At 36.7% G+C, this 26,213-nt stretch overlaps 1 protein-coding gene across 7 annotated transcripts in view; it reads left to right on the forward strand.

Annotated features, from left to right (window-relative positions):
- The window catches only part of LOC124612690 (proton-coupled amino acid transporter-like protein CG1139), a 282,296-nt gene extending 259,655 nt beyond the window's left edge, over nucleotides 1-22,641 (forward strand). For all 7 annotated transcript variants that reach the window (XM_047141026.1, XM_047141030.1, XM_047141027.1 and 4 more), the window contains exons 8-10: nucleotides 2,943-3,121; nucleotides 15,884-16,065; nucleotides 21,652-22,641. In XM_047141026.1, the coding sequence (XP_046996982.1) occupies nucleotides 2,943-3,121; nucleotides 15,884-16,065; nucleotides 21,652-21,893 (603 nt within the window). In that variant the 3' untranslated portion in view covers nucleotides 21,894-22,641. The remainder of the gene's footprint in view (nucleotides 1-2,942; nucleotides 3,122-15,883; nucleotides 16,066-21,651) is intronic.
- Nucleotides 22,642-26,213: the final 3,572 nt, after the last annotated feature.

Consider the following 26,213-nt stretch of genomic DNA (forward strand, 5'->3'; position numbering starts at 1 on the left):
CACTTTTGAAGTTAGATTCATTCTCAGTAGAGATCACTAAGGAGATAGATTTTCCATAGACGTTACATTTTGTTGCAATATATATGCTGGCAACAGTATTCTTTGTGTTCTCTTATCACAAACTTCACTCTTTGTTTCAAATGTGTGTGACTTTCATGCTCTTGCATATGTTCTTTTATTGCTCTTCTAGTTTCATCAATGTACAACTTGTCACAACAGTGCAACATTTCACAAATTCCTGAAGTGTCTTTGACTGAAAAACATGGTTTTTTAGCCATTTCTATAAAGAATTTTACCTGTCTAGTTTATTACCATGGAGATATACAGCAGCCTTGCGTAGTGAGAAGAAGGTTTTTCATCATTATTTGCACTTTCAAAGAAGATGGTTTTAAAGCATTATCTGTAGAAATGCTCTCATACTCATTTGTCATTATTATCCCCCTTAATTGATCCATTTTCAGTTTCAAGCTGTCACTAACACAGGAAGCCTGTGGAGACAAGTTTAGTCAACACTTCCTGCTTCTGAACTAGATGGAAATGCGAAGCAGAGTCTAAATATTTAATTATGTTATTAGGCATCCAGTAAGCTCAGTGGGCCAGAGAAATCTCAGAACTTCTGTAAACCAGAAGGGAGACCACCTCCCTCTTCAACTCCTAGGAAAAGTTGATTTTAGGGTGGATAGTGACTAAGAACTTGTAAAATCTATGTACCTCTTTAATGATATGTGACCAACAAAATAAAAAAGTCATCTATATAATAGAGCCAACAAGATAGTTATCTTTCAGCTGCTTAACACCTGCTGTTTGAAATGGCTCCATAAAATAATAAGCAGAATTTGATGAAGAAAGTCATCCTATAGCAACACTGTCAGTTTTGTCATAAAATTCCTCGTGGCATATAAAATAAATTGACCAAAGGCTGAATGCAACTGCATCACTAAAGTCTGGAGCAACTTTATAATCAGCGATCTCCATTGCATCCAGTGCCAGTGTGTTGACAAATAATACCTTCACATCATAAATCATCAGAATATCAATCATGGAGGTTTTCTGCATGCGTGGTATTTTGATAAAATGGCTGAGCAGAAAGATCAGATAACAAAAAGGAGCCTTCTTCCTGCTCAGAAAGGCTACTTGATGTCTCCAGGCTAATGGTCAGGATAATTAAAATTCTTTGGAGGAATTGCATGAACCTACATTTTTTACACACAGCATTGCAGGAGTTTATGAAGAGACTGAGGCTGTGCCAACTGTTCGTAGATGAAACTAGGTCAACACAAGAATGTGTTACATAGCATAAACATCAAACAACTCTGAAGTAAAGTGTGAAATCTAGGGTAGTGGTGTGCAGAGAATACTATGGCAAGTATATAGAATTTAACAACATATCAGTATTTGACCAACAACAATGGCTGACCAGAGAGAGCCTGAGCAGCTTTTACCAAACAATTTTCCCTTCCAGAAAAGTGAGATAACACTTTATATGTGAACCTGACATGGCTTTCCGGTGTTCCTTTAACACAGACTTCAGAAGACTCCTCAAGAGATCCCTTCAGGGAGTTATTGTTGAAGAAGCAGAAGATGTCAGGGCCTAATCACAAGGAAGATTTTTCTTTCTCTGACAATAGCCATGAAAGCCTGCAAACAATAAGTATCCTCACACCCATGGAATGTTACTCTTACATAACGTGGGAGGGAGGGGATGATATTTGCTAAGGTCTCCAGCAGGGTGCTATGGGCAAATAACAATGCACATGTCCTGCTTATGGATTCATGTATTAATTGCCTTGAGGGACAATGAACATTGTCCTAGAAGTTCCATTTCATCTCGTGTAAACATTTTTCTTAAAAGTGTACCACCAGTAGTGTGAAATGTGCCTTACTAGGTAGTTCACCACCTAACCTGCTTTCTACTCAGTCATACCTATATACAACACACCTCACCAGTCACATTTTGTGTTTGCAATGATGGCACCAAGTGAGATGTTGAAGTTATTATGACTCTGGACTCCTGTTCAAGATGAGTGAGATTAAAGTGTCTGTACATCACTTGTTTCTCACTGTAAGTGAATGCTTGGATGTTTCTTTCAAAATAGCCAAGACAAAATTCCTACATCACCCTTGCCTTGCTAACTGACAGTTATCATTTGTATGTTGATGATGGCACCTGACACTAGTGGAACAGTTTTTCCAAGAGGCAGGTTTCCATAGTGGACCATTAAGAAACTGGCTTGTGAGAATCCCAGACCCTGCATGAGTAGAAAGATAAGTGCAAATATGAATCCTCGTCATCAGTCAAGCACCATAAAATACCATTCAGCTGACCAGTGAGGATTCTGACAACACCACAATGTAGTGCCACCATGGACTGTTCAAGAACTTAGATGGTACAAAAAATATCTTCTCAAAATTGGAATCCACAGCTCATCATTGTGTATAAACTTTGTAATGTAGTCAGTTTTTATTGTATTTTGGTGGGGGGGGGGGGGGGGATGGGATATTTTTACTCTTGCTCAAAATATCTGTTTCACACTTCACAGTGAAATCTAATGTTAAAACCAAATACTTTGATTCACTTAACAAGAACTCAGAAACTGTTCCTTAAATACTACAGAACTGCCAATTTGCTTTTCTTTCTGCAAGATGCAACATAAAAGTGACAGTATTTTAGGTACTTTACTTTTATTTCTCATTTTGGTCATATTTTCAGACAGTAAATAAGTAAAGTATCACATATTCTTTGGAGTATTCATAATAGTTTTTTGAATGTTACTCCATATTTTGTAGAGTTATTATACTTGTAAATTTGTCTTAATGTAAAAGACTACAAAAAAGTGGGAATTCATTTTTTTGAATTATACATAAAATCAACTGAAGAAATTTTGGTTCAACATTAACTGAAGAAACAGACTTATATTCACTCTGTTTTTTTATGTACACAGATAATTGCTGTTGAAGGCAACATGAAGAACCCTGTTGCATTTGGTGGATACACCGGTGTCCTGAACAGAGGCATGGCTGTTGTTGTTGCCTTATACGTCATTGTTGGTTTTGTAGGATATGTTAAATATGGTGAAAACATTTTGGGCAGCGTAACGCTTAATCTAGATACCCACAGCAAGTAAGTAAACTTACATACACAGATTGACTGTGAGTCTCCTTTGGAGATAATTTTCTTCTTAAATATTTAATGAAGCATTTCTGTTTATCTTAGATTGTTTCTTCCTATGATAAAACTTGCATGATAAAAATTTCAAACAAAGTATTACCCATCATATACCTGGTGTCCCTCCTAAGTCATCAGGCACATTTTCTCTTTATGTTTCGGCAAATATTTGCAATTCAGTTTCTTCACTGTGTTGCTGGAGTCAGGCCAACCAAATACTGCTCTTTACCTCTTTCATGTGACAATCGGTGTCGAAAGTATTGATCTGTTTTCCGCTAAAACAAATTGATTTTTAAAGCAGAATTTTATGTGTTTATGCAATAGAGTTGCCCCAAGTTAGTCCAGCGTGATATTTGTTTCATTGACATGCATTAACAGGAACAGTAAAATACAAAGAATAGCCAGTACTCCAGCAGAGACTGAGCAGCAGTCCTGCTGTAGCAGAGTGTGGGTCAGGGTGATGCTGTGCTGATGGAGTACTGGTTTTCTTCATGTTTTACTGTCCCTGTTAGCACATATCAATAAAATGAATATCACATTAGACTAATGTGGGACTGCTCTATTGAATGGTCATGTGAAATTCTACTTTAAAAACAGTATTGTTTGCAATAGGAAGCAAACAGATACTTTGTGTCAGAAGTAGGCACTGCTTGAAATATGTGATGAGCAGTATTAGTTCAGACTGACTACGAAAAATAAAATTTCAGATATCTGCTGAAACAAAGGAGAGAAGTGTGCCTGATGAGTCTTACAAGGGATACCTTGTAAGTGAGGGTAACACAGAACATATTGAGAATCTAACATAAGTTCTTATCTTCCTTAAAACTTACCTTCCTGTTTTCTCAAAGCCCACTTCTTACATGTAACTGTGTATACCCTCTCACTACTTGGATACTCAACACATCATCATGATGTAGGGACACAATACAGCTTGTCCACTTCTGTAACTCAGTTGTCAGCTAGGCTGGCTACTAGGCAGAGGACGGTGCACTCAGTGTCATGATGCCAGTGGAGGAGCTACTTAAAAGAGAAGTAGCAGCTCCAAGTTCAAGAAAGTTGACAGTGACTGGGAGAACGGAGTGATGACTCTTTGCCCCTTCATATCCTATCAAAATGATGCCATTGACGGAGGCTGACATGACGTTTAGTCATTCCTGATCAGGCCATATGGGCCAGGATGCAAAGTCAGTCCTCTTCTCCCCCCACCTCCACTCCACCCCAACCCCTTATCTTTTTCTTCACCATTTACAATTATTAATATCTGTGAAAAATGCCAAGATGCACCATGGTTCAGAGACAATGTTAACATATATGTACTGCTGTAATTGTCTGGGCAAGTCAGTAGAACAGATAAAGGCAAGATCACACCACCTCAAACAGAAATGTGTCTAAGAAAGCATGATAGCATCAAAAGCAACCTTCAAGTTTGGGACAAACTTACATTTTAAGGCTACATGCTGAAACTCTGATGCCCATGGATGGTTTCTGAAACCAGGTCTGAATTGTTTGATGTATTTCAGAAGTAACTAAATTCAGAATCTTCAGCAAAAATAATATGTTTCAGACACTAATAGAGCTACATCTACATCCACACTCGGGAAAACAATGTGATGTTTATGGCAGAGGGCATATCCCATTGTACCAGTTACCAAGGCATTACTCTTGTTCCATTCACATGTAGAGATTGAGAAGAATGATTGCTTAAACACCTCTATGCAGAGTGACTAGTCTTATCTTGCCATCGTGATGGCTATCAGAACAGCATGTAGGAAGTTATACTATATTTCTAGATTCATCTACACCTACAGAGATACCCTGTGAGGTACTATATACTGTGTGGCACAGTGTACCTTATACCATTACTAGCAGTCCCTTTCCTGTTTTACTTGCAAATGGAGCAAAGAAAGAACCATTGTCTGTATGCCTCCATAGGGACACTTAATTTCTCTTACCTCATCTCTGCAGTCCTTACATGAAATGTACATTGGTGGCAGTAGAATTTTTTGTTCCACAGTCTGTTGCAAATGCCAGTTGTCTAAACTTTCTCAATAGCATTTTGTGAAAGACTAATCTTCCCTCCAGAGTTTCCCATTTGAGTTGACAGAGCATTTCCATAATACTCTCAGGTCATTCATCTCAGTTCATTCAAGCTTACCAGTAACAAATTTAGCAGCACACCTCTGAATTGCTTCAGTGTCTTGCTTTAAGTTAAAGTGATGAGGATTTCAAACACCCAGTACTCAGGAGTCGGTTGCACGAGTGTTCTATACACAGTCTCCTTTGTAGATGAGCTACAGTGAAGTCAACAATTTGCCTTCTCTACTGCTGATCTTACTGCCACGGCATAAGCAGAATCAAGTCCAAATCTGAAAGCAGGATTCATCACTTGAAATACAACACATATCATTGAAAGCATGTTCATTACAAATATCAGCCAAATAACAAATAATTGCTGTTGGTTAAGTCTGAACTGATGACCTACAGCTCACCGGGCAGTGACACTAACCAGAACACTACACTACATGCGCCACAGCTCATGGCATTATGTATTCATTTAATTTCATATAGCTTTGCAGTGTTATGTCTAGACATTTAATCCATATGACTCTGCCTAGACATTTAATCTATATGACTGCCAAGCAGCACATGACTAATACAGTAATCAAACATTACAAGACTCTCTTTCTTAATCATCTGTGTCAATGTACATTGACCTACATTTGGACTTAGCTGTCATTCATTGCACCAATAAGAATTCTGAGTCACCCAATATCCTCCCGTAGTCATTTAAAGACAACAATTTTCCATCCTCAGCAAAAAGATGGACATTGCTGCTCACTCCATCTATCAGACTGTATATGTATATAGAGATCAAGAGTGGTCTTATAACACTTCACTTACGCACTCCTTATGATACTATGTCTCTGATGAACACTTGCCATCTATGACAGCATATAGAGTTCTACTACTTGAAAAGTCTTCATGTTACTCACAAACTTGAGGGCTTATTCCATATGCATGGATATTTGTTAAGAACCTGCCTGGGGGCACTATGTCAAACACTTTCTGGAAATCTGGGACCATGGACTTTTCCTGTTCCCTTGGTTTGTAGGATATCATATGAAAAAGGGGCAAGCTCAGTTATGCATCATCAATGCTTTCTAAATCAATGCTGATTTGTTGACAGAAGCTTTTCTCTCTCAAGGAAATTTATAATATTTGAACTTTGAATATGCTCAAGAGTTCTGCAGCAAATCAATATTAAGGATAATGCCTTTAGCTTTGTAGGTCTGTTCTTTTACCCTTCTTATGTATGGGAGTCACCTGCACTTTTTTTTCAGTTGCATGGAACTTTGCACTGGTTGGGAGTTTTGCAGTAAATGCAAGCTAGATAAGAGATCAATGGCAAAGAGTATTTACTTTGAAACAGAATAGGAATTCCATATGGATCTGACAACTTATTTGTTTTCAGTTCCTTTTAGTTGCTTCTCACTGTTTCCAGTTCCTTTTAGTTGCTTCTCAAGACCCTGAATGCTTGTTTCAATACCCTCTGGATGGCAGTTTGGGAGGTGGTCAAATAATGAATTGTATGTATGTTCCTCTTACATGAATGATTTTTTTTAACTGCAGAATTTAAAACTTCAGCTTTCATATTTCTCCTTTCTATTGCCACAGTAGACTGATGGACAAGTCACTAAAATGAAGCCTGCTAGTTCCTTAGTAGGGCCAGCATTTTCTTGGGTTCTCGGTAAGATCTTTCTCCAATATATGACAGATGTTGTCATAATCTTCACACATCAACCTTTTTATAGAAATAAAAACTTCTATTAATTTTTTCTTCTTGAAAATTGGTGAATCTTTTCTGTCCTTAATCTGCTTACTTAACACATACTTTTTCAGAGTGAGATTAAAAATCAGTTTAAGTTTCACCCATAACTCCTCTATAATTTCATTGTACCAGAACTAAGTAATGTCCATTCATTGTATAAGTAGGATGCTAACAACTACTTATCTGGTCTTTCCAGCATAAAAAACTCCCCTAGCCTCTTTGATGGATTTATTAACTTAAGTGATCTTTGTTGCTATGATGACATGACAGTCACTAATCTCTATCTTTATAGTGGCACTGTCGCAAGGTCCTCTTTGTAGCTACCAGGTGTAAAATATTTCCATTGCATGTGGAATGTTGAACTAGCTGCTCAAGGCAGTTTTAGGAGAATATGTTCAGAACTACATCTCAACTGTCTGCTCATATCATCTGTAATGAATCCATACATGTCCCAGTCTAGATTTGCTCAACTAAAGTCGGTTCTTGAAACTGTGTAAGTAGGATTTTGCATAAAAGCTAGCACACAGTGTCCATGGCTGAAACAAACCTGTGACAATTTGTGCTGCCCTCATTTTTATACATTCAGTATCCCCTGCTAGTCCTATTTGGTACAGATCTCACACTTCTGAACAATATTATTGAATGGGCTGCTTGAGGATTTTGTAAGCAAGAGCAATTTGTAAGCAATCTCCTTAGTAGATCAAACTGTATTTCCCTAGTATACTACCCATGAACCAAAGTCTGCTACTTTCTTCACATATAACTGAGCCTATGTGATCATTCCATTTCACGTCCTTACAAATTTACACTCATTATATGTGTGAGTGTACAATTTCGACTGTGATTCATTGATATTGTAGTCATAGGTTACTCTGGCTTTTCATTTTGTGAAGTACGAAGTTTTACATTTCTAGACAATTGAAGCAAATGTTCAGTCACCATATCACTTTGAAATTATATCAAGATCTGATAGTATTTATGCTGTTCATTTTCAAAGTATTTTATTATAGATAACTATCATTTCTGAAAAGACTGAGATTACTGGTAATATTGACTGCAAGGACATTGATATAAACTTGAACACAGTCACAACACACTTTCCTCAGTGTTATTTCTACATTTGTCAGTGATTCTTATAAATAATGGAATTCTTTTAGATAAGCTAAATCATTATGGTTTGAGTGGGGCAGTGCACAAATGGTTTAATTCATACTTAACTGGAAGAATGCAGAAAGTTGAAATAAGTGGTTCATGTAATGTTAAAACAACAGCTGATTCCTCAAACTGGGGGGCTATCAAGTACAGGGTCCCACAGGGTTCGGTCTTAGGTCCTTTACTGTTCTTGATATACATTAATGACTTACCATTCCACACTGATGAAGATGAAAAGTTAGTTCTTTTTGCTGATGATACAAGTATAGTAATAACATCCAAACACCAAGAACTAAGTGATGTAATAGTAAATGATGTTTTTCACAAAATTATTAAGTGGTTCTCAGCAAATGGACTCTCTTTAAATTTTGATAAAAAACAGTATATACAGTTCCGTACAGTAAATGGCACAACTCCAGTAATAAATATAGACTTTGAACAGAAGTCTGTAGCTAAGGTAGAATTTTCAAAATTTTTAGGTGTGTCCATTGACGAGAGGTTAAACTGGAAGCAACACATTGATGGTCTGCTGAATCGTCTGAGTTCAGCTACGTATGCTATAAGGGTTTTGCAAATTTTGGTGATAAGAATTTCAGTAAATTAGCTTACTATGCCTACTTTCATTCACTGCTTTCGTATGGCATCATATTCTGGGGTAATTCATTGTTGAGTAGAAAAGTATTCATTGCTCAAAAACGTGTAATCAGAATAATTGCTGGAGCCCATCCACGGTCATCCTGCAGACATCTATTTAAGGATCTAGGGATCCTCACAGTAACCTCACAGTATATATATTCACTTATGAAATTTGTTGTTAATAATCCAACCCAGTTCAAAAGTAATAGCAGTGTACATAGCTATAACACCAGGAGAAAGGATGATCTTCACTATGCAGGGTTAAATCTGACTTTGGCACAGAAAGGGGTAAATTATGCTGCCACAAAAGTCTTTGGTCACCTACCAAACAGCATCAAAAGCCTGACAGATAGCCAACTAACATTTAAAAATAAATTAAAAGAATTTCTAGATGACACTTCCTTCTACTCACTGGCTGAATTTTTAGATATAAATTAAGGGAAAAAAACAACAACTTAAACATTAATGTCATGCAATATTTTGTGTAATGTAATATCTTGTACAGACATCTTTTATTAACCTGACACGTTCCACATCATTACGAAGTGTCATATTTATGATCTATGGAACAAGTATTAATCTAATCTAATATAATATAATCTAACACTTCTCTTAAAATAATGTAACAAGTAGCCAAAGTTTATATTTCAGTGATGAATTTTCAACATTCAGATTTGTGTCATTTGAATGCAGATTTAAAGAGAATATGTTCAATTTAATAATTTCCTAATCTAATTCTTACATTATTACATAATGGCTTCATCGTCTTCTACAGGGTTGAGGGTGTTGGCTCAGACACTGAATTGTGAAGAACTGTAATTATCTTTACAAATCAGTGTGGATCATGCAGGTGGCATCTGCTATTAAACCATCTTAAAACAATTTTCTTTGGAGTTCTACGGTATATACACTGCTCAACAAAAGTTTGGGATACTATCATAAAATGTAGTCTATGATATTAAATGTCTCATTTACCATGGCACTTCATGCATTACCCAGTCAGAGACCATATACTGGATGGTGTTACTGGCATGCTTTCTGGCCATTTTCCATTTGTGTACAAATACTTCTGCTGCAGTGGCACACCATGAGCAGTCCAGTATAAACAGCAGGTTCAGTCAGTGTTCAGCACTGCAGTAACATGCCACACAGAGGCACACAACACTTTGATAGAGTCAGGATAGTAGGTTTATTTTTCAGTAGGTCATACTGGTTACATGTAATTCAAAATGGTATGTCTCAGGTGTGGAGAAAGTACAGAGAAATGGGAAATATGAACAACAGACCTTGCAGTGGTTGTCCTTGTATGACAACATCAATGCAGGATCATTTCCTCCAACTGTCAGCTCACAGGCACCCGACAACAGCTGCCAGAAATATTGGAAATGATTTCTCCTGGGTAACAGGGATTTGTATCTCAGACCAAACAATGCACGGAAGACTGCATCATGGTGGTGTTCATTCCAGAAGATCAATGAGAAGTTTTGCACTGAACCAATTGAACTGATGCAGTAAAAGGATGTGGGCTCTTGCATATCAACATTGGACCATTGCAGAATGGAGTAATGTCACGTTTGGTGACAAAACCTGGATTGGTTTGTGACCAGACACTAGACAGAGTTTGGAGAAGTGGTGGATGATAGCAGGAAGTCCATCTGTTTGTACGTGGAAGCGTAATGTTCTGGGTGGCAATAATGATGGGACAGCAGACCCCTGTAATTCCCATCTATAGCAATTTATGGGTCCCTGATACCTCCAAAAGGTCCTACAAACAATTGTAAGACACTACAGATGTGAAGTTGGTGACAATTTCATCCTAGTCAGTGACAATGCAAGACCACACCATACTCTAGCAGTGATTCGGTACCTTCAAAGATGCAACATCAACTGAATACATTGGCCAGCACAGTCTCCAGATGTGAAAGCAATTGAGCATGCATGGGACATGTTGTAGGTGGCCATTGCACACTGTCTGAATCCACCTGGCAATCTCCAAGACCTCACCGAAACTGCCATTGAGGAGTGGAACTTCATACCTCAAGGTAATCATGATCCAGAGCATGCCGCGTACAGTGGAAGGACTCATCCATATGTGGAGAGGACGAACTTGCAACTAAAGACTGATAATCATCACCGTGAGATAAAGATTTCCACTGTTTTTGTTTTCATGATGTACACTTAAGATAGAGCCTGCTTCATTTGTAATGATGCTTTGTAACTAACCAAAACTGTTCTTGTTTCCAGAAGGAATTATGTTTATTTTGTATTGTACAAATATCAGTGGGTGCACTATAAGAAGTCATTACAGCAAACTCTATGATATTCCAAACTTTTGTTGAGATGTGTATTTTGCCTTGAAAATAATCTTGTAAACAACAATATACTTCATCTCCACAACAATTACATTGCTACTTCTTTATAGAAAAATAAACACCCAACTGCCTGCGATCAATTTTAAATTTAAGTTGGAAAAGCAGAGAAATCTACAAAAAGTACTTACAACTTTAAAATAGTCAACCAGAATGTGCAGGGCCTGAGCAATAAATGTGAACAATTAGATGTGTTTGTAAGTGGAGACTATGCCTGATGTGCTTGCTATTAGTGAACATTGCTAATCTGATGCCAAATTAGAACATTTTAAACCTCTAAACATGGTACTAGCTAATAAGTATTGCAGGTCTTCCATCAGAAGTGGGGGTGTGTCAGTGTATGTAAAAAGTACATTTGATTTTAACTCTGTAAATGTAAGTAAATATTCATTAGAAGGGACATTTGAGTTATGTGCAGCATGTATAAAGATACAAAGTGATGAAATTTATGTTATGTGTTTATATAGACCCTAAGTGGAAACTTTGAAGTTTTCTTGACAAAGTTCTGTGACATGATGTCACACCTGAATAAGTTAGTAATTATAGGAGATTTCAGCGTAAATGTATTAGCAGATAAGTTACACACTAGAATATTCAGGTATACTCTACTGGAATATAATCTAAGATACCTTATAAACACTGCAACCAGGAACACTGAAACATACCAGTCTGCAATAGCTTACATAATCACTGGTATTCATCTTTATGATCTTACATCTTCTGTTATAAGTGCTTTGTCCATCTTCTGTTATCAGTGCTTTGTCAGATCACCATGCAGTAGAATTAGGTGTGAACATAGAAAAGGCTCCTGCACACAGTTTCTATGGATATATTAGGATGAATACAGGCCAAACTATAACTCATTTGAATAACATACTAAGCAATGTGGATTGGAACAGTATTCTAGCAACACATTACAGTTATGGTAAATACTCAAGTGAACTATATTACATTCTCAACCAAGCCTGCCCATCAATAAAAAAAAAAAAATCTGTCACACACCGTAACCCAAAGCTGGATACCAAGTTCAGTCACTGAGGCTAGAGAAAAACTAAGATGGTATGAGTTTGCTATGTTAAATGAGTTGAGCAATAAAAAATTAAAAGAAGAATTCAAAAAGTATCAGAAATACTATATAGACCTCCTAAATTCTGAAAAATGGAAATGTTTTGAAAGTGTCATTCAAAACTCAAGTAATATTTCCAAAACATCATGGTTACAAGGAAATAGAGAAACAGAATGAGATTTTCACTCTGCAGCTGAGTGTGCGCTGATATGAAACTTCCTGGCAGATTAAAACTGTGTGCCCGACCGAGACTCAAACTTGGGACCTTTGCCTTTCGCGGGCAAGTGCTCTACCAGCTGAGCTACCGAAGCACGACTCACGCCCGGTACTCACAGCTTTACTTCTGCCAGTACCTCGTCTCCTACCTTCCAAACAACAGAAGCTCTCCTGCTTCTGTTAAGTTTGGAAGGTAGGAGACGAGGTACTGGCAGAAGTAAAGCTGTGAGTACCGGGCGTGAGTCGTGCTTCGGTAGCTCAGTTGGTAGAGCACTTGCCCGCGAAAGGCAAAGGTCCCGAGTTCGAGTCTCGGTCGGGCACACAGTATTAATCTGCCAGGAAGTTTAAATAGAGAAACAGGTAAATCTCGGAAACATACAACTGAAAATCACTTGCTGATAAATGGCACAATAGAAACTGATCAGAATAAGGCAGCAGATCTATCTAACAAATACTTTTCCTCTGTTGGCTCCAGCATAAACAATCAGCTTAAAAATCACAAATACAAATTCAGAGGAACACCAGTGTCAGGACGTATATTTTTGACACCAACCAGTGAAGAAGAAATAATTAAAGTAGTGAATAGCTTGAAGAATTCTCTTACAGCAGGATATGATGGTCTTAGTCTGAACACTCTCAAGAAATGTATTCATAAAATTGCATCACCTTTATCAGCAATTATTAACTTTCAAATGGAAAATGGTCTATTTCCAGATGAGTTGAAAATTGTTCGAGCTGCACCTATTTTTTAAAAAGGAAACAGAAATCTGGTAGAAAACTTTCGATCTATATCAGTTCTTCCAATAACGTCCAAAGTCTTTGAGAAAGTAATATACATAAGAATCTCGAATTTTCTGGTAACCAGAAAGTGATTTCTAAGGGGCAGTATAGGTCTGTCAAGGGGTCATCCACCATTACGGCAGCATCCAACTTAATCGAATGTGTCCCTCAAGCAATAGACAGTAAAGAACATGTATGTGGCATCTTTCTAGACTTACAAAAAGCATTTGATTGTGTTGATATGTCTATATTGCTGGACAAACTGTAGACTTTCAGGTTTCATTATTTCAAAAGACAATTAATTTTAGGTAATTTAATATACCTGGAAACTCAGAATGCTTACCTTTCTGTTAATGTCGGTCATTCTACAGAATTATGCTGATTATCTCACAAAGTTTTGCAAGTATGACACTATAATGCTAACTTTAATTAATTGTAACTTTTAATTAACATGGTCTATAGTCAAACTAATGTCATTTCTGGAATCTAATCTGAAGGAATAACCTAAAATAAATTTAAGTGGGGGGAGAGCTTAATTACACATTAGAAGTATCATTAAACATGGTGCACATTACTTACATAACAATATTGAATAGCAGAAAATCAAAGAAAGGAAAAAGGACCTAGTTATTAGCAGAAGTCAAAACATAACACATGGGAAGAATCCAACAGATGTGTCACAAAGTAACCTGTGGAAGCTGACTCATTCCACATCCCTGAAGGCTCCCATTCATGATAGGATTTACAGAACACAGTGTATGAATGAATCAGTGAATGTTTACTTAACCCAGATAGTCCTGAATTATTTGTTTTTCAAAATTGATTTATATCTCATCTACAATGATTCACAAGGTTGTAAGGAAGAAAGTAAAAACAATTTTGAGTATTTATTTTTATTTAGTATTTCCAAAAATGGACGTCCTTCCAGAAGGACGTCAGGACAATAAGGGAACATGTTTTAAAGTATATAACATTGCACAATTAACTTGTTTTGGTTTTTATACTTTCAAATAAATTTGAATTATGGGCTAAAACAGTTAATAAATACAAAAAACAAAGAAAATAACCTATACACATATTTTATGCACTAGTATGATAAGACAAAAAGACAAAAAGACAAAAAGTAACAAACATGAAGTGGTTCGTCACATTTTACGCACATAGTAGTAGTTTCTTTGTGGCAACTTCGACATTTCAGCTGCTTCTTCTTTTTGGTTATCTCTTCCGTTGGTAATTCAGCAACCTAATGTTCTCTTCCATCAAATCTAGAAACTAGTTTTGCCCTCTTACTAGGACGTCCTCTGCTGGTAGTGACTCTTCTGTTACTTCAAGAATTGCAGTGACAATTCGACAACGAATTGTCAGATGATCTATGGGTTCTTCGTTGTGCGTGTAAAGATCCTAGGCATTTTGCTCTGCAATAACTATAAAATGTGCAGTGATCGGGAAATACCACTTTTTCCCTCTTATAGAGCATTTTGGTCAGCTCGATCTATGCCTCCCATATGCATATTGTAAGGGTGTAATAAGTTAGGTTGAGGCATGCTAATACTTTTCTTTTGTTCCCTGGAAAATCTTGCTACAGAGCGTAGTGGTTGCACTCTGTCAAAGTTGGTGGCTACAGTAACAACATTATTGTCATTCCAACGTACAATGGGAATCCCAGATGCTGAGTCAGAACAAACTTCATATGATCCTCTATTTTCTTTTATCATTTTATCTAAAGATGTTAGAGTACAATTCTTAGCTGTTTCCTCTTATTGTTCCTGTTGCTTCCATGCCCCCCTCTTTTAGGTCATGTAGTAGCTCAATGCTGCTAAAGAGGTTATCAAAATATATTCGATATGGAACATATGGAAATAACTGGTCAACATAAGTCATTACCACACCATACCCCATACCTTTCGTTTCATAATCCTTACTACACGTGCCAGCGTTAGCTATTTCCTCATCTTTTGATTCTAACATGTCCAAAAGTTCCATCAGTGTACATCATTTTCTGTGAATACAAAATGACAACATATTACCCTGATGTCCTTCTGGAAGGACGGTTGAAAACAGTATTGAATTACAACTAACGAAAACTTTCAATCGTAATATGAAGCCATAAATAATATAGGTTAATTCTTGAAGATATTATATGACAAGTTTCAGAATTATTGATGCAATATGAAAAAAAATATACATACACATCGATGACAAGGTCGGTCAGTTCGTCCATGGTAAAATAGGCCCTATTTTCAAGACACAGTTTCTCACTCACTATGAACGACAGCGTCAAACTGACTGTTGCAGTGCGCAACTGACTCGGCCTACCTCATATAAGAATGCGTCACAGTCCGTTGCAACAATGCGTTATTCGCAAAAATAAATAATTTTAACAGTGAGTGACGCCGTCCTTCCAGAAGGACGTCAGGGTTATCTGGGTTAATGGATGTATAAATAGCTATCATGTACTTGTAATTCTAAGACTTCACCTTTAACATTTTACTTCTAACAATTTCATTAGCACCTGTCTCAAGTATGATGACCTGTCTCCGGTATGTTGTTACACAGTGTGCAAAATATCTCTGAAAATAGAATAATAACTGTAAATGAAGCTTAAGCCTCATACTGACCCTCTAAAAGATCACTAATTTGATGTTAATTGAAATTTCTTTCTCTTTCAGGCTTGCACAAAGTGTAAAAATCATGTTTGCATTTGCCATATTCATCACTTATGCTCTGCAGTGTTATGTGCCATTAGAGATTCTGTGGTTTAAAGGGCTAAAACGACGCTTTGAGAAGTGTTCAAAGAAAAAGCAACTATTTTATGAATATGTTGTTCGAACAGCGATTGTAATTGCAACATGTAAGTTATTATTTCTGAAATGTTTAAGAAAAGAACGGTTTACAAATATCAGTGACTTGAACACATTTTGATTATCAGTAGTAGAGAGTCTGTCATCATACAGACATTAACAGAAATTTAGACTAAACAAGAGCATACAATGAAGGCTTTCATGACCGAATGGTACTGTTGTTGATAATTCTTCCAGATTATATGGCCGTGGTCCATGGAATTCTTCTATTCATAACGTTTCGTCCAATACTACATTGGACATCCTCTGAGGTATGGCTGGTCCTTCTGGGTCCTGCCGACTGACGAGTCGGGCGTCGGAGAGCAGCCTAAATACCGAGGAAAGTGGGCATGGTCTAGCTTGCACATAGCAGCAGAGAGAAAACTAGTCAAAGATAAAATGTAACTATCGATAATAGTCCATCATAGATGAAAATCACCTATCGATTCTGTAATGCCACTGTCCATATCTCGCTTAATTTCAAGGCGTCTTCTTTTCTATTAAAATTATCTTCATGTTTATAAATTTCAATAGCCTTCCTATACAGTCGTGGATAATAATTCGTGGCAGCACTTAAAACTGTAGTTTCAGAAAACTTAACTACATGGTCACTTGACTGAAGCGCATGTTCCGCAACAGCCAATTTATCTATTTTTCCCTGTCGGCAAAGACTTTTATGCTCCTTTACCCTCATATTCACACTTCTTTTCGTAGTACCAATATAGACCTTGCCACAAGTACAAGGAATTTTATACGCACCGCTAGATGATAATGGTGGCCTTCTATCTTTAACAGAACGTAGTACTTGTCCTATTTTTCTGGTAGGTTTAAATAGCGGTCTCACTTTATGTTTCAGCAAAATTTTGCCGATTCGATCTGTAACCTTACTAATGAAAGGTAAAGACACCGTATTCTTCCATTGCTATGTACCATCCTTGTCCTTTGGCCTGCTATAATTAGGTCTTAAAACTCTATTAATTTCTTTGTTTGAGTACCCATTCATTTCGAAGGCCTGTTTCAGATGATTCAGTTCTGTATCCAGATGTTCCATTTTGCCCTGTCCACTAAACTTTTGATTACACCTCTTTTTTGTTGTGGGTGATGATTGGAGTTCTTATGTAAGTATCTATCAGTATGTGTGCTTTTCCGAAACACTTTATGTTTTAGACTGCCATAGGTCTGTCTCATGACTAACACATCGAGAAACGAAATAGCCTGGTCTTTTTCCACTTCAATGGTAAACTGAATTTTAGGGTTTATGCTATTAAGATAACCAAAAATTTGTCTAAGGCTTATTTACCGTGTGTCCAGACCACGAATGTGTCGTCTACATAACGATACCAACAACATGTTTTCTTATTTGCTTTATTCAATGCTAATTGTTCAAATTTCTCCATGTAAAAAATGGCAATCACAGGGCTCAACGGGTTACCCATGGCAACACCATCCACTTGCTCATAAAACTCCTCATCCCACTGAAACTGGCTAGATGTGAGACAGAGTCTAAACAAAGTGGTCAAATCTTCAGGGAAGACTTACGTTATGTAAACCATAACTTCAATGACTGGAATCATAGTAAACAGAGATACAATATCAAAACTGACCAGAATGTCTTCAGGAGCCAAGGTGAGACCATAAATTTTCTCAATAAAATGATGTGAATCCCTCACATAAGAATCAGTCTTAGCAATGTATGGTTGTAGAAGAGTAGCTAGATACCTAGATATTTGATAAGTAGGGGAATCAATCGCACTAACAATGGGTCTTAGAGGGAGATTTATTTTGTGAACTTTAGGTAAACCATAAAGTCTGGGACACTTAGCTTCACTCCTTAGCAAAACTTTTTTTATCCTTCAGTGGAATAGAAGTAGAAGACTTTATCAACGTATTAGTTTTCCTCAAAATAACAGCTGTTGGGTCACTTCTAAGTTTATTGTAATGTCCTGCCACTAATATATCCAAAATCTTACTTCTATAGTCCTCTTTGTTCATCACCACAGTGGCATTGCCTTTGTCAGATGGAAGAACAACTATTCCTTCGTCCGGATTTAAATCCCTGAGGGCCTTTCTCTCCCCCTTAGTTAAGTTACTCTACAATGGCCTATTATGCCATAAGACCCTTGTAATTTCAATACGAATTGCATTAGCAGTTGCCTTAGGGAGGGTTCGAATCCCTGCTTCCACATTCGCAATAATCTCTTCCACTGGTACATGCGTAGCAGTAATAGTGTAATTGCCTCCTTTGCGGTTCTCACAAATGACAGACTATTATCAATAGTTACATTTTATCTTTGACTAGTTTTCTCTCTGCTACTATGTGCAAGCTAGACCACGCCCACTTTCCTCGGTATTTAGGCCACTCTCCGACACCCAACTCGTCAGTCGGCACGACTCAGCAGGACCAGCCATACCTCTGAGAATGCCCAACGTAGTATTGGACGAAACGTTAGGAATAGAAGAATTCCATGGACCACGGCCATATAATCAGAATTATCAACAACAGTAAACAAGAGCAATTTCAAATAGTTGCAAAAAGTACTAATGTTTCCCTTTTTTTAATTATTATTTGTTTCATGAATCCTTAGGTGTAAGTATCTTATTTAGGTGATGATATTTTATTTCTTTTCAAAAATAAATCAACTGCATGCATGTTTTATTTACATGCAATGCCAATGTTACAGTTAAGTTTCTGTGTATAAAATGACCAGCATCTCACCTAATATTTCTGGTAACAAATAAATGCTTACATTAAAAAAGAAAGCACTTAATAACATATTTAAATCAGCAACTAATTTTAAGCGACAGAAGAAATTCCAATGTAGTTTGTGATTAACAGCTTTTTTAAAAAATATTGGCAATATTTGTTTCCTTAATCCTGTAGAAACCAAAATTTATGTTTCAGTTGTAGTACGGAATAATCGACATTTGAAACATTGGCTTTTGCTAGTTGGTGCCTATTATGCTAAAGAATGAAATCATATCTATGTGTAGAGATGAATAGTGAAAAATATTAATATTTGGCTACTTTATTAGAGGAAGGATAAGAAGAGAAATAAAGAAAATATTTGTTATTTCAGTAACATAATCAGTAGGAATTTTAAAAAAGACAGGTTTGTTATTTTTAAACTGTCATGAAATCAAGACTGTGAAAGATATGACACTGGAAAAAAGGAAGAATAAAAATCCAGAATTTGAACATAAAGAAGAGCCCTAATAATAACACGGTAGGAAAAGATATATTGCTACTTACTGTAAAGATGACACCTTAAAGTTGCAGATAGGCACAATTAAAAGACACTGACATGTACGCTTTCAGCCACAGCCTTCATCAGAACAATAAAGTGAAACACACACCATTAGTTAACACAAACAAGCACACTTCAGTCACACATGACTGCTAACTGTAGCAGCTCAGGCCAGAATGGCATTCTGCCAGAGTATCCCTAGAGGAATGGTCAGTATTCAGGGATATGATAGGAACAATCATTCAAAGCAAAGAAGTCTAGTAACCATGGACTCTAAAATTCGTATCTTAAGAGCTATGAGCACTACTTCGGAACAAATGCCCATAGCTCTTTTGGTGTTCGTTTTAGAGCACACATTTACTGGACATTTTTTCTCATTTTGGCCCATACTACCTACTCCCAAAATATGGAAAGCAAAAACTTTGCGGTAGAAGAGAAGATGAAGCAGTGCTCATAGTTCTTAAGCTATGAATTTCAGTACCTGTGTTTACTAGACATTTTTGCTTCGAATGATTGTTCCCCTTCATGTCCCTGAATACTGAGCTTTCCTCCTGGGACACCCTGTATACTCCACAATAATATAAATTATCAGGTGAGAGCAAAAAAAAAAAAAAAAAAAAAAAACTTGTAAATCCATGATTTAACTCATAAATCAAAACATAGGAAAAATATTTCACTGATCAGAGTGCACACAGGTAAGAAATTTCCGGACAGATTAAACTTACTTTTTATATGTGATGTTTTTTGTTGTGGTTGGCAGGAGGGCCAACACCGTGTTACTAGAGGAGGCCGAAATGCACGCGTTTTAGCTCACGCAGGCTGGCGAGAGGTCTGGAACATGACAAGGAAATTAGAATTTAGAAAAATGGACGTAGCTGGTGGAATACTTAACTTTAATCCATTAATGATGAACGTCAGTTTTGACCGTACGTGATTCACAATATCAATGGTAACTGATAATGGTGCCTTGCTAGGTCATAGCAAATGACGTAGCTGAAGGCTATGCTAAACTATTGTCTCGGCAAATGAGAACATAAGTAGGCAGTGAACCATCGCTAGTAAAGTCGGCTGTACAACATGGGCGAGTGCTAGGAAGTCTCTCTAGACCTACCGTGTGGTGGCACTCGGTCTGCAATCACTGATAGTGGCGACACGCGGGTCCGACGTATACTACCGGACCGCGGCCAATTTAAAGGCTACCACCTAGCAAGTGTGGTGTCTGGCGGTGACACCACATTTTTACCAACTGAGATGTCTAGGCACTGCTTGCAGAAGCAGAAGCCGCGCACACAGTTTAATCTGTCAAAGAATTTTCTGTGGTCAGTGATGTTTACTACTAATGTAATAATACGTGGAAACCCGAGGACACACATAAATAATTAGAAGACTGAAGGTGGAAAACTATGCCAGGCTGAGGAACAGACTTGAATCTTTACATTTTGATAGCAGCACCAATCTATGAGCAAATGAAGCATCCATTAAAGACTGTTATTTTGTGGTCTCTGAGATAAGGATCTGGATTTAAAGCCCATCTGGAACAGACATTTGATCTGAAGTGTACACTTTAGTGTGGGCACAGTGTTGCAGCCTGCATGTTACTTATTGTGTGTAGAAAATGGAGGAATGAACATAAGTACGGCAAAAACAGAGTTCACGGATGTGCAGTGCAGTCATTAAGATGACTGTACATGACAAGACTATTTGAATGCTTTGTTTATCATCAAGCTGGTAACAATCAAGGGAAAAAAAATCTGGATATAATGAGAATCGTCAGTTTGGAAAAAAATGGACACAAACTCTCATGAGAAAATGATTGAACAGCGATGAGGACACTGAGATTTCCGTTTGCATACAAGAGCCAGGGAAAAGTTAGAAACAATTCATTAAAGAGAAACCAAACATGGACCCAGAGTCTGACAGATATGGAATTTGGTTAGGACATGATAAAAGAAGAGGTAAAGAGTCATAACAGATAGGCTTCTATAAGGAAAAAGATGACAGCAAGCCATAATATATAAGCATCAGAGATTATATCATTAAATGTGCATGTTTGGTGGAGATGGCTAATACACTCCACACCTATACGTAGGGAACTACATACATAAAGGTTTAGTAACAATTAGTTTCACAAGTCCATATGATTTTCAGAAATTGTTAATAATTGTGTATAACCATGATTAAAACCAAAATTTTTATGTCATGATCACTTACATTTTTTTATTAGATTCACAATGATAATATTGCCACATGTATGTCATTTCTGTTTTATTATTGTGAACAATATTTTAGTATTTTTCATAGTAATTTCTCTTGAAATTATTACTCAATGTAATAATGTTGTCTTCTTTACAGTTCTCCTCGCAGTGGCAATACCTCGACTGGAATTATTTATTTCACTATTTGGAGCCTTGTGTCTAGCAGCAGTTGGCATTGTTTTCCCACCATTGGTTGAGATCTGCTATTTGTGGCCCATCGGTTATGGTTTCTGCAGATGGATCCTCATTAAAAACATACTCCTTATGATCTTTGGCACTTTGGGACTTGTCATTGGTACCTACACAAGTCTCAATGACATTATCGTTTCCATGCTGTGACGTGTTGCTATTGATGTATACAGACAGTGTGGTACGCTTGTGAGATTTTTTCAGTGATACTGCTTTACAGAGAGCAGAGCATGTCTAAGCATGTGTACCTTCTGAAAGTTACTGAAGAACAGCTGTGTTATTGGGAATATGTTCTCCTGACATGCAAATAGATCGTACTATCACAAAAGAACATCACTGCTGAAGTTTCGTCATGGGATAATACTTTTACAAGGTGGAGGAAATTGCTGTTATAAACACTCATGCGAGAATTTTTACTTGTATTGTACATACCACCTTACTTATTTTACAGTTCACATAGTTAAACAGCATAGAGACTATTTACCAGTTTAACAACGATAACTGGTGTTTCATGTCAGGAAAGAGCACATTGATTACTGCCTGAACACAGTGTGCACTGCTATTCTTTTGTTACTACTAGGGATTACGTTGTAATCATGTGAAACGTTATTGATCTGTACAGATCGTATTATGAGTAAGGCAAGTGATCTATGTATATACTATGCCTACCATGGCATTAAATGAATTATGTGCTTTAATAAAGCTATGCATAATATAGTACAAAAGATGAGAAACTGTGATTTTGACCAGTGGAAAACACAGTTTTTTTTCCTAAGTGAAGCTAACAGCTGTTAAAACATTCCCGCACCTGTGAAACTAAAGTTATTTTATTAGGCAATTTTCTTGTAAAAAATAATAGAGAATATATGCTAAAATTAAAATGAACAACTATGGTAAATAATTGTTTTTCACTTCTATTTCCATTTCATCAATTAAAATGTTGATGCTGTGCTGTAGTGCACATTTGTCTCAATTTGTTTCTGGTTTCGAATGGCAATAAAGTCACTGTTGATATGTAAGTATTAAGTTATAGGATTAAGTTACAGGGTTAATATGTATCTCAATTTCATTTGCTTACAGCTAAATTTGACAAATTACGGCCAGCTACAATCGTAACACTGTTTTCCATTGATGCAGGAACTTTTAAAACTCAGTTTTCGTTCCTTTTCAATACACGAAGACAAATGAATTTCCAAATTTTTAAATATGAAGATTGTGGGAGATCTCAGTTTTTTTAGTAAATATACTTTTGTGAGTTATCAGTAAGGTCCTTTTTAACCAACATAAATGCAAAAGTGGTATAATACATAATTAATTTACAGTCAAAAACTGTTGAAATCTAATACTCACATGTCAGTAACTTCTTAAGATATTTTTTATTACCATTCTATAATGAGCATGTAACTGAAAACAGATTGAATGAATGTGGAAGTGTAAGGTGATGCAGAAGCATAATGCTAGTCATATTTACAAAAAATTTAATTCAAATGTAACTCAAGTCATCTCGATTTTCAAACACGATGGTTTCCCTAACCACATTGGGCAGATGTCATGATGGTTTGTAATTTTTCCTCCTATCTACGTAATTCTGTAGCTCTCAATTCGTTCGAGCAATCAATCATTCATGATAGGAAACACAGTCATAGCTCAGTCACTCAAAATGATTCTGAAATTTTACTTGTTAGAATGAAATCAGGCGATGATTCTTCGTCTCTGCAGGCTCGTGCTTTGCGGCAGTCTGCTAATCTGTACAAATAAAATGCCTCATAATTTTGGGAGTGTTGTATAATCAGTCGGGAAACCTCAGATCAAGCGGATATTTGGCTTTGATGAAGTTTAACCTTCCGAAGAAGTAATGGAGCTCTTGGATTATTAAATGCAGGTTCGTATCCAGTCTTTCGGAAGTTCCCTTCTGATTAACAACTAAGCAATATATCGATAAATACCATTAATTCTCAAATGTCAAATACACACCTTTTGTATGAAGGAGCAATCTATATATTTCCTTTTTAATCGTACAGTTCGTATCAGTTATCTTCTGTGATAAATCTCAATAATCAGATTACAGTTCTTCCAAACCAAGCTCAGGCTAATCGGTACGAAGACAATCTCGGAAGCTCCCTTTATTTTTTTTTCTAACAACCCCCAGAGAGAGTACTACAAAGAATACTAATGCGCTCATGGCATAGCTATTGTATGAACTACTTTTCGCATAGATTCTGCGAGTATGAAGATAGAAAATTAGTAAACGTCACTCAAGGGTAGAATTGTATCTGAATAATTCATCGAATATAAAGAGATATTACAATTGCCCCTCGCAGCAAGCAAAGTTAATGATAATACACTTTGCGAGCTAACAGAGAAAATTTGTTGGGTTGTTTATTCAAAAGAGGAATATTTTGAATTAGTAGAATTTTACTATAGAGAGTATGGGTAACATGTTAAGACAATAAGTTATGAGAATACCTAAGCTGTAGCTTTTACATGCACCAGGGTATACCCGCATCCCGAGTACATAACCAGGGAAGATGTAGATTGGTGTAATTACGAAAAAGGTCTACCCATTTGGGAACTGGCCTTCACAGGGAAACCCTGGAAACCCCGAAAGAATAGACCCCAGCTCAGGTATTAAAGAAGATAGGAAAGCCTAAATCCAGTAATTTTGAAATATATAGAAGCTCCATAGATTAGATCGAAGGAAAAGTGCCTCATAGCCAAAAAAAATTTTACAATATTGCTCAAAAATAAATTTTCAAAATTCTTCTTTAGACGATGTAGCCGGCGATCTCGTTGTGAAGTCGATGGAACAGGAACACTGGGTACGGACACCGGGTAGGTGGCATACAGTGTTTGGTGGAGGCGGCACGGAGGACAGGCGATGGCTTATGGTACAGGATAGAAGCTGGTAATGTGCCGTAGAAACAGGAAGATGATCTCAGGATCAGATGGTCAGGGACGTGAACATGAAACAGGTTTAAAGTGGAGTAAGAAAAGGTTTTGACTGAATAAATCCCTGGAAGAGAGTGGATTAAGGCAACGAAGTCCATATTCCATCGTTGAAGTCAAAATCGGAGTGGATTCTTATATTCTTCCATCTGTACTAGACTGGAACATCCATCAGTCCTGACAATCGCGAATTTTTTTGTAGTCCTCAATACCAAAGTTGTTTTGCATTACAACTGCTGACTGTCCAAAACATTGCCAAATAGACTGTGGGCATTTAAATTTTGTTGTTGCTCATATCGAATGTATTCCTCTCAAAAAAATTTTTAATCTAATCTTCGTTTTGTTATAGTGCAGGTGGAAGTAGAGCATTGAATCTGTCCGAGGTTTGCTTTCAATTACGAAATTATGGATAAAATTTAAGTTTACACCTGATGAAAAATTTTAAACATAGGCATATGACACTGACTCCACAAAAGGGATAGTTTGAAAAATTTTCATTATTCTTATAATTAATTGATTTATAGATCCACTTGCAAATAAATATCATTAATGATGACGTATGTTCATTTAACAAATCATCCACTCGCAGAATCTTCTTCATCCTCTCATGAACATTTATGGAAATATATTTCAACAATTATGTCCATAATATGAAACACACAAACTGCTATTCTTAAAATGTTAATTAAAATTCTTAAATTAATTCTCCTGGTAAAGAAGGCATAATGAAAAATCTAAAAATTATAATAATTTTCTCTCGCGCAACCAGAGTGTTTCTTCAATTGTTTGCAACAGTGACATTATCGACTGTTGCTTCATTTCACAGTTCATATGTTTTCTTGCGTGAACAGCGCACATCATACACACAGCGTATTTGCCTACATATCCCACACTGTTCAAGTTTCACACGCAATTCTCACATAAGTGCCGTGTCTTGAGGAAATGTAGATGCACTTTCATTGTATATCACTGTGGCTTCTGCCCTTGGTCCACACTTACAAACACTAGTAATTAACAAATTCTTCTACCCATCTTAAAATTTTTGTGCTAAACTATCACAGGAGTAATCTCACTGTCTCTTAACCTATCACAGGAGTAATCTCACTGTCTTTTCACCTATCACAAGAGTAATCTCACTGTCTCCTAACCTATCACAGGAGTAATCTCACTGTCTCTTAACCTCTAGACAACATAAACTTCTTGATATTTATATACACATTCGGCTCATAGTCAAATTCCACTCTAAATTCTTCTCCATATTTGGTATCACAGATCTACGATCCTTCAAAAAATTTCTTAATATCATTATGCGGGAATAATCCCTTTATTCTTTTCGATCGGGATATGCCAACAAGTATGATCCAGGATTTGGTATATTTACAATAACATATGGTCTGGTATAAATAAGATTCCATTTCTTTATGTTCTTCATCAGTTTCGAGGAATGGATGTGTCACCTCAATAAAACCTTTTCTCCAAGATGAAACGTCTGAATCCGGTGCATCCATTTATCATATGTCAATT

Source organism: Schistocerca americana, chromosome 4 (genome assembly GCF_021461395.2).
Source record: "Schistocerca americana isolate TAMUIC-IGC-003095 chromosome 4, iqSchAmer2.1, whole genome shotgun sequence".
NCBI lineage: Eukaryota > Metazoa > Arthropoda > Insecta > Orthoptera > Acrididae > Schistocerca > Schistocerca americana.